Source organism: Ahaetulla prasina, chromosome 7, assembly GCF_028640845.1.
Source record: "Ahaetulla prasina isolate Xishuangbanna chromosome 7, ASM2864084v1, whole genome shotgun sequence".
NCBI classification, from domain to species: domain Eukaryota; kingdom Metazoa; phylum Chordata; class Lepidosauria; order Squamata; family Colubridae; genus Ahaetulla; species Ahaetulla prasina.
In genome coordinates this window covers 59,748,264-59,758,233 of record NC_080545.1, presented here as the reverse complement: position 1 = coordinate 59,758,233, position 9,970 = coordinate 59,748,264, and the positions used below count along the sequence as shown (strand labels likewise).

The 9,970-nt window shown below is 38.9% G+C and overlaps 1 protein-coding gene across 1 annotated transcript in view; it reads right to left on the bottom strand.

Moving 5' to 3' along the window:
• Nucleotides 1–1,420: 1,420 nt before the first annotated feature.
• Nucleotides 1,421–9,970, bottom strand: part of CRADD (CASP2 and RIPK1 domain containing adaptor with death domain) — a 31,854-nt gene continuing 23,304 nt past the window's right edge. The window contains exon 3 of the mRNA XM_058191432.1: nt 1,421–2,896. Within this exon, the coding sequence (XP_058047415.1) occupies nt 2,595–2,896 (302 nt within the window). The 3' untranslated portion in view covers nt 1,421–2,594. The remainder of the gene's footprint in view (nt 2,897–9,970) is intronic.

Genomic DNA, 9,970 nt, shown 5'->3' with positions numbered 1-9,970 from the left:
TTAAGAGTGTATGGAGCACATATGGATTTTCTAATCTTGAAAAGGAACCTGGAAAGACCTGTCATTAAACAGGAATCAGCACCTGAATTACCTCTTCCAAGGAAGATGAAGAAGGCAGGAAGGACTAACAGTAGTGAAATGTAGAGATCTGTAATGCACTATGGGTTTTTGAATTAAACAATTTATCATAGGAACTATGTTGCATTAGCCTATTACTTAGCCATATATGGGTGAAGAACTCTCCAATGGATGTGCAATAAAATGAGGTAAAAAGAATGATGAAATATTGCATATTCACCTCAGAGTATGGGCAGAGAAGGAAAAGCTGCAGTTGTCATTTTCATAACTCTTATCTGCAAGGCTCCCACAAGTCCTGTTTTACTGCCTCATCATGGTGAGTAGGTGGATCTTTTTGAAGGGATGAACTAAGGATGCTAGAGATTATAGGGTATATAATTCTACAATGGTCACTCAAGACATGAAGATTAACTCAGGTGCCCAATAAAGCAAGCTGCCACCTGCATCAGGCAGATGGATGATACGCACAATAACAATATTCCAATACTTGAAAAGCTTCTGCAGGAAAGAAGGGATCAATTTATTCTCCATAGCATCTGAGGGTAGGACAAGAAGCAGTAGGTGGAAGATCGTCTGGGGGAGATCCATAATGGAAAACGTACAAACAAGATTTTAAACACAGATTAAAGTAGTTTTGTATAAAGGAAAGAAGTATTTAAAATGAATGATTCAAACTTCTCCTTGAATGTGGTAGAACGGTTTGACGTACTAATTTAAAAGGTTAAATAACAAGGTTTTTTTTTTCTCCCACAGAAATCAGCACAAGGCCAGGTTAGGTAATCGAAATCAGAACATATCACACAGCTGTTCAAATGAAGTTTCTCAAACCTTAAAAATAACATTATTAAGGCAAATAAGATTAGCATAATGCCTAATTTGAAGGCAAACTTATTGAACATTTAATTCTAACTTCCTTTTCTTACTATAGAAGGGGAGTATGGCACCGGAGCATTTTAAAAGCAGTTTCCTTCTGCTTGTCTTTTTTGGCCCCACTATTACAATTCTGTCCTTGGTGGTAATATTAGCTTTTGGGGTAAACAGATTCAAAACACAGTTTTGATGCATTGGAAGGGAACTGGCCTTCACAATCCCCCGGATTCTGAATAAATAAATAAAGAAATTCTAAATTATTAGGCCATAAAATCAGAGTGAAATGAGAGATTTTACAATCTACCAAAATATAATAAATCTTCAAATCAGATAAGAGTGAGATGGTGATAGTGAGGGATAGTAATGGACAATTAAAATTTTACACAAAATTCTGATAAGAATCTTCCAGAAGGCAGAGGACAAGGGCTCAACTCTCCTAGAAAAAAAAAGCTACCTGAACAGATGATCCTTGGGTGGTAAATGATTTAAAGAGGAATGAAAGCTGACAGCAATCAAATATGAAAATTGGCTTTTAGGAATATCTACAAAGTTCAAATCCAATAAGTAGAAAACACTTGGCAATATTATTGAATCACAAATAAACATATCCACAGCAAAATGACGCAAATAAACATGACACAGGTTAGGAAAAGTATGCTTTTTACCAATGCTTGCTTTTAAACTAGAAATATTTGGGGTTTTTTTGACACAGAACTTTCTGCAGACTAGTGACATCCCATGCAAAGATAGGCATACTTAGATCCATTAACTTCAGGAAACAGACACCTCTTTGTCTAAAATGAAACTGCAGGCAATGCATATATCAGTGTTATTAATCTTTATATACAAAGTATAGAATACAGAGTACGGCCACTCCAGTGCATACCAGCAAGAATTAAGATCAGATCCAATCCATGTCTTAAGTAACTTACACAATAAATAGTCAGAATTCATATAACGAAATGTAGATTTTTTTGGACTGTTCTTTTTTATGCTTGTAATAATAAACAATATGCATGCTTTAAAAATAAACAGGACATTATAACATTCCTAGACATTAACATTAAAAAAAGCACAGTCACCAACTTGTTGGGTGTATAACACAAAGTAGTAACTACAAGTACCTGTTCTGTTTCCTTGCATCCCTAATAGGGAGACTGTTATCCTTGGTAGCTATTCAGTGATGACAGCCCTTTCCTTTTGATTTGCTACTGGATCAACTTATTGCTATTAATAAAGGATATTAAGACCAAGAGGAGAGTGCCTTGGAAATGTGGAAGGCTTGCACAGCATTGGTACGGTTGTCAACACTAATTTCTCATCCACGACAGGATTTCATGCAATACCAAAATCTCCTCCACAGTATCTGATCTTAAAAGTGGCTTTGCCATATGAAGGCATGGCATTTGGAGACTCCATAGAGGAAAAAGTTACCAACAGTGATCATGAGGGCAATATAGCTGCTGCAGCAATCAACGCCCACATGCTAAGGCCAATTGGAAGGCAATGTGAGTGACAATACTGGGTGGCTGCTAAAGTCGTGCCAAGATATAGACTTTCCATAATTTCTGAGTAAGCACTGTGGAGACAGAATATTGGATGGGCCTTTGGTTTGATTGAATCCAGTTGTTATGAAGTCTAGAAGGTCATTGAAACAGCTGCTGGATTACTGAAGAATCTACTTCTCCAAATTTCAAACCAGTGCACAGACTCTCCATAGTAGCTTTATTCCCCAAACGTTGCCTCCATAAAATGAAGGCACTTACAATCTGTGATTTGATATTGTATGGGTGGTTGACTTTACAACAATAGATGTCATTTTGACTCAAGCCAAGAGACAATACAATGCACTCCCATTCAGGTCCAAGTCTCTGAGCAAGTTTGCTAATCTGTTGATCGGTCGGTGATTTCTTCAAAATCTTTTGTGGAAATTTGAGTAGCTGATCATCTAAAACAAAGAAAAGAACAAAGAAAAAAGCTCAGATTTTAATGCTTACCTAAAGCATTAGTTTCTGAAACAAAACTTAGATTAACCTTTTATAACAATATAGACCAATTTCTTGTGTATCTAAACACACTTGGCTAAATAAAGTATTTAATATAATCATATTATTATATGGGGATGCGATGGCTCAGTGGCTAAGATGTTGAGCTTGTTGATCGAAAGGTCGGCAGCTGAGCGGTTCGAATCCTTAGTGCCGTGTAACAGGGTGAGCTCCCATTGCTTGTCCCAGCTTCTGCCAACCTAGTTTGAAAGCACGTAAAAAATGCAAGTAGAAAAATAGGGACCACCTTTGGTAGGAAGGTTACAGCGTTTCATGTGCCTTTGGCATTTAGTCATGCCGGCCACATGACCACGGAAACGTCTTCAGATAGCGCTGGCTCTTCAGCTTTGAAACGGAGATGAGCACCGTCCTCTAGAGTCGGGAATGACTAGCACATATGTGTGAGGGGAACCTTTACCTTTACCTTATAATCATACTTATTATTTAGCATATGATGAGAACATGCCAGAAGAGAAGTAAACATATACACACAATCCACATAATTATATACAAAACTTCTACGGTGGTATGTCAGTGGCCTCATAACTGGAGGTCCAATTTAGCTATCTAGGCAATCGCCTCTGGCATTGCTTTGTGCTGCTGGGGAACCAGAGAATGCCTGTCACAGACAAACTTGCACAAATGTTTAATTGTTTGCATATCAGCACCACAATCACAACAAGGGAAATCTTTCCACCCCCACATATACAGGACAGAGGCACTTCTTCCAGTATCATACCTAATTCTGTTCAATTTCATCCAGACAGAGTGAGGCAGATCAAAACCAAGTGGTTCTGATTCAATATAATAAAATAGGGTAGCAACAGTCATAAATAATTTCAATTAAATAATAAAAAGGTTAAAAAAAATTATAGTTGTAATTTAAAAGCTAGAACTCATTAGATGCCCAAATTGAATTTGATGTTATTTCCCATCACATGCATTCTAAAGTACCATGTTTCCCTGAAAATAAGAGCCTGTCTTATATTTTTTTGAATCCTGAAATAAGCGCTTGGTCTTATTGCCATGTGCTCAAAAACCCGATTGGGCTTATTATCAGGGGATGTCTTATTTTGGGGGAAACAGGGTAGGAATTGTATCACTGTACGGCAGGGGTTTCCAACTCCTAGGCTGTGGTCCGCTACCGATGGATGAGTGTGCGAAGCTTCATTTGCTCATGTGCAGGATTTAGGTTGTGTATGCAAAACCCTTTGCTCCTGGTGCTGAAACCGCTGAAACCATTGCCACCAGTCCACAGAACTAGAAGTGTTGGGGACCCCTTCTGTATAGGATGGCTCAGGGAAACTTTTACTTATGAGATGTGACCTTCGTTTTCTGCTTTGCGATTTGAGTACTATAGAATTGCTTTGCGGCAGGGTAAGCAATAGAGTGCTACTATAGATATGTTGGATTGACTCTAATTAGCATAGTCACATATTATGGGAACAGTTATTGAAAATAACTGGAGAACCAAGAGCAGACTGCCTTTATTTTACAAAGTTATTAAGGATCCAGAAAACTTCCAAAGGAAGTATGGTGAACTGAAGATGGTTCTGTGAAAGCAGAGTCAACAAACACAGCAAAGACCAAGGAACCAGTAAGGAAAATGGTTCCTTGGAACCTCTCTGGATAAGGAGAGGATGGGAGATTGTCCACACGTACAGTGTACATGTACAATGTACAGTATACAATGTCTCAGTGTATACATATGTACACTGAGAGCATATACACCAAAGACAAATTCCTTGTGTGTCCAATCACACTTGGCCAATAAAGAATTCCATTATATGCCCACATATCCTGGACAAGTAGTCCCTGCAAGGAGTTCACAGGACAATGATTTTCCACAGGTATCAGTGCTGGGAGAAATTAGCCATCTTGCTTGCAACCATGGAGACTACTAAAGGTTCATAAACCTCACTTTCTTCTCACTTGCAGAAATTGATCATTAAATACCTCTAACCTATTCCTTTAACAAGTTTGAAACACTGAGTAAATCTGATTTCAATCCTAAAGGAAATAAGTTTTTAATCATAACCTTAAGAATTTAAAGAATCCAGAATAAACAGCAAAAAACTAAGTAAGATTCTGGTCTTAGAAAGTTATAAACAGATTAGGTCCAAGAAAAATTGAAATATTGAAACTTATTATAGAAGATTTTACAATTACAGGTAGTCCTCAACTTATGAGCACAATTGAGCCAAAAATTTCTGTTGCTAAGCAAGATGCTTGTTGAATGAATTTTAAGCAAGACATTTGCTAAATGAGCTTTACCCCCTTTTACGACTTTTCTTGCCATAGTTGTTAAGTAAATCACTGCAGTAGTTAAGTGAATCTGGATTCCCCACTGACTTTGTTTGTCATGACCTTAGGACACAATGGTTGTAAGTTTGAAAAATGGTTATACATCCCTTTTTTCAGCACCGTTGTAACTTTGTACAGTCACTAAGTGAACTATTGTAAGTCAAGGGCTACCTGTAATTATAAAGAACAGCTTTTGTGGAAAATAGATTTTGTTCTGATTTTTACAAGATACAACAAAGATAAGCAATTTCATGACATGGACACTAGAGGGGATAAAGGCTTTTAGGAAGAGGAAAGAACTCGAGCCTGTAAAATATTGCAAAACACTGTAATAATGAAAACAATGAAGGAGACTTTTAAAGAATAGAATAAGAAAATAGTAGTTGCAACATCAATAACGTCAATAATGATGTCTGCTTCCATGGATGGACTATGTCCAAAAGATGTTAGGGAAAAAATGACAGATGTAGAATGATTTTTATCCGACAATAAAGAGATATCAAAGTGGGTTTACAATTCACAGGCCAAAAGAATGAATTAGAAAAAAGATGTTTCACTGGATCTACAGTGAGATTTTGGCTGAGATTTTAAAATTTAAAAGCAAACTGCAAATAACGAACCAAAATAGTGACATCAAAAATTGTCGTATTGGATCTATAAAAGAGACTTGTTAAAGCCTCGAAGAACTCTGTACAAAGGGACAAAAAAGATATGAAATCAAATCCTTTAACATTTGAATGAGCTAAAGATTGAGACTGTTGGAAGTGATACAGCGGCATATAAAGATGATTTATTTTAGAGTTTCCGGATTTGCAGACTGGTGGGTGGAGGAGGGGGGGGATGGTTCCCCTGTTGCCCACAGCTTCCGCGACCTGGTTCCGAATGGCTGCAGCCCGGAGGTTGGGAATTCTGGTTTACATGATTAATGTTAAAACAAGATATGTTGTTATTTCTGCCAACCCTTTATGGACTTTCTGCTCACACCAGGACTGAAAAAATGTTTCATGGTTTTGTTTATAGATAAGAAATGTATACGGGATGAAGTAATAAATTGAGGGAATGAAGAGTTACTAAATTTGTTTATACTTGTTGTGATGAAGGTCAGAAATTATTCCTTAGTATATTTTTAATTTACTTATTTACTTACCGTACTTCTCTATTGTGTTCTTATGTCTCTCTTTTTTTCTTTCTATTCTCTTTTATTTTTTAAAGTTTAGTTGGTATTAGATTTTACTATTATAATCAAAATTCTTAAAAACAAAGGTATTAAGCATCTCCCAAATATTCCATTTATCTTTTTCTTTATGGACTTGAGTACCATTGTTACTCTGTAAAGTATTTCAAACAGCACAATACACACCATTCTCATAATGTTAAATGAGGCAAAATGTTTCTATACAAAACCTACCCAGAGCAGCAATGATCAAGTTATGACTCCTTAGAGAACACTCTTTAGAGAGCACTTTGTGACATATGTAAATAAAGCACAGTAGATAGACTACTGAGAACAGACTTGGTATGACATTACATGTTGTTCTAAAGGAAACAACTCTTACTTTTAGAAATTAGAAACATATCTGAAAAGCAGCACTAAAGTACAATCCCCTGCTCAGTACAAGAATCCAAATTAAAGTGTACAGATAGTTGTCTAGCACCCTCTTAAACACCTCCAATGAAGGGAAACCTACCATTTCTCTGCACATCTCTATTAAACTCTTCTTATTGTTAAGAGTTTCATAAACATTCAACCTGGCTGTTTTCAAAGGTGCTTTTTCAGGAGGCAACTGGGCTTTCTTTTTTCTTTTTTTTTGGAAAAAAGTTTTTTATTTTTTTAAAAACATAAAAGCATCTTCCATTCAAATTTCAAATACAATGTGTCGGTGTGCAGGTTACAATTTTTTGTGTAAACAGCAATTACTTCTTATTAATTTGTTTAATCATCCATTTTATCATCCAATTATACCCTAATGTTTTAATCAATTAATCCCTCAATCAATTATAATGTTTTGTTCTCTAATTTAATAGTCATTCTAAAACAATATTTTATCTTATTTCCCTGTTTATTCCATCATTCAATAATTTTTATCTTGTTAAAAACTCCAATCTTCTTTATCATATTTTACCCTCTAACCATTGATAAAATAAATCCCATCTCTTATAATATTGCTTATCTTCCTGTTCTCTAATTTCAAACGTAGGTTTACTCATTTCTGCACAGTCCATTATTTTCTTAATAATTTCATTTTGCAGTGGCAATTTCTCATTTTTCCAATTCTTTGCAAATAGACTTTCTTGTTTTTTTCTTTGAAGACATTTCACTTCTTATCCAAGAAGCTTCTTCAGCTCTGACTTCAAATGCAAATGCAAATGACCAGCTGTCTGCAAGGAATACAGTATAAATCCTTCCATTCCCCACCCCCAGTCAGAGCTAAAGAAGCTTCTTGGACGAGAAGCAAAACACCTTCAAAGAAAAAAACAAGAAAGCCCGGTTGCCTCCTGAAAAAAGCATCTTTGGGGAACAACCATGACCTGGATGACTGAGAATCTCCACAGACATTCAACCAGGCCTTGATTTTTTTTGTATGGCTTTATTTCAGGTAACTTAAAAGTTTTTCTTTAGTCTTTCTTCTTTAAGGTTAAGCATTCCCAATTTCTGAAACTTCTTTTTATAAGTTGTACACTTTCCAGGACGCTGACTATTCTTACTGCTCTATTCTGAATCTGGTTCAATTTATATGAACCTTTCTTGCTCAAAACTGCTTTTTTCCATGGGCACCGTGGGGAGATGGAAAAAAATGCAGTTGAGGTTATACATTCTTTGAAAAAAAATATGAAAGGAGACAACTGATAAATAGAACTAGCAATAATGCTGAAAGGTGTTGAGATGGTTTGCTTGGCTCCATCTTCTATGCCTTTATCTAGGCATTGATTTCTAATTTTGGTTCCGAAAGTAGCACTACTGTAAGTCAGGCACTTGAATAAAAAAGCAGACTGGTTGAAAAGAAGTTATGCTCACAATAGTAGCCACTATTGGTGCTAATGGAACACAGTGGGAATGTCTCAAATGATTCTTAAAAGGCCGTATGTTACTTGAAACACTGCAGCTATAGCAACCGCTCACCACTTGCTTAGTTTCCAGGAAAGCCCTGTTCTGTTCTGTTCTGTTTCTGCTCCTGGCAATTTATGACATGATAAACTCATTTCGCGAGTAATTCCACACTTAATACCGACATCACTGTCATGACTACTTTATCAGGGTGATGAGTACCACTTAAAATTAACTGGAATTACGCATGCTAACTGAACATTCTTGCTTTCTCTTTCTTTCAAAGTGTGGTTTTCAGATTTTCCAGACCAGGTCCCTGAAAATTATAGCTGTCTTGGCTAACCCAAAATAAATAGAATACAAAAGCTAAGAAAAACATATATGGTTGTATTTATCTAGAACGGTGACAGCGAACCTTTTTCGCGTTGTGTGCTGGAAGTGTGTGTGGGCACGTGCGATAGCGTGTGCATGTGTCCAGCACCCATAATGCAATGCGAAACCCCCATGCGCATGTGCATATGACCCCCCATGCTCCTCCCTGAACATGCACCCTGCATTGTGCATGCGTGCCCCAGAACATGCGCTTCGCTCCCCACCCTGCATTTTGGGCCTGGAATGTCATTATTGCGTGGGATGCTTTTTGGCCCAACTGATTCTTGCTGTGTCTATATGTGGTAGTCTTTCTGGTAAGCTGGCGAGGCTGCACAGTTACTGCAGTGGCTTATAAAGCTCGGGCTGAGCCTGTGGGCCGCCAGATCCAGAGCTGGCAGCAGCTTCTTCCCGTCACTCAGCCTTTGCCTTGAGGTGACTTTTTCTATATTCAGCCCTGAAGGGTAGCGGACTCTTCCACTCTGTTTGTGCTCAGAGACAGTATGCAGTCCTCTATATCCAAGTCTTGGCGTTGGAAGAAAAGCAAATTTCTGAAAGGAGCAGATTGATCGGGTGTGAGTGGGTGGTGGCGGCAAGGATGGGTGGGCTGAGGCTTCCTTGTCTCCTCACCTGAGCGGGCTTCTGGCCTCCGGGGGAAGGAAATCCCGGGCTGCTGCTCCTGCTGTTGCCACCACCTCACCCGTGGCAACTGTGGTTCTCGTGCTGCTGTTTCCCCAACAGCACCAAGGGCAGCTGCCAGGGAGGTGGAAGGCTGCAGCGGCAGGCCGTTCGTGCCAGCTAAGAGGCTGCTCCTGGAGCAGCCAGGAGGAGAAGCCGCTGGTGGGGAGGCAAGCTGCCCCAGTAGGGCTGGAGGCTGGCATGGCTGGAAGCTGCCTGGAGCGTGAGGCGGGCAGGCCGTTCGTGCAAGCAATCCTCTCCCGTCAGGGAGCATGACCATTTCCTGGCCGGTGCGCCTCTTACTGCTTACTGCGACCGCTTCCTCGCCAATGGATCTCCATGAGTAAGGAGCTGCACTCTCCTCTGGTCCTCTGGTCTCCTGCCAGAGGCTGCTCTTTTAGAGCCAGAAGGAGGAGAAGCCGCTGACGGGCTGCCCCAGGAGGAGAGGGTTGCACCAACCTTTGCTGGCATGAACGGCCCCGGTCCTATTCTCTCTCTCCCTCCCTCCCTCCCTCCCCGCCCCATCCCCCTCTCTCTTTTCCTTCCGAAAAATTGATTCTGCAAATAAGCACCCCAGTCC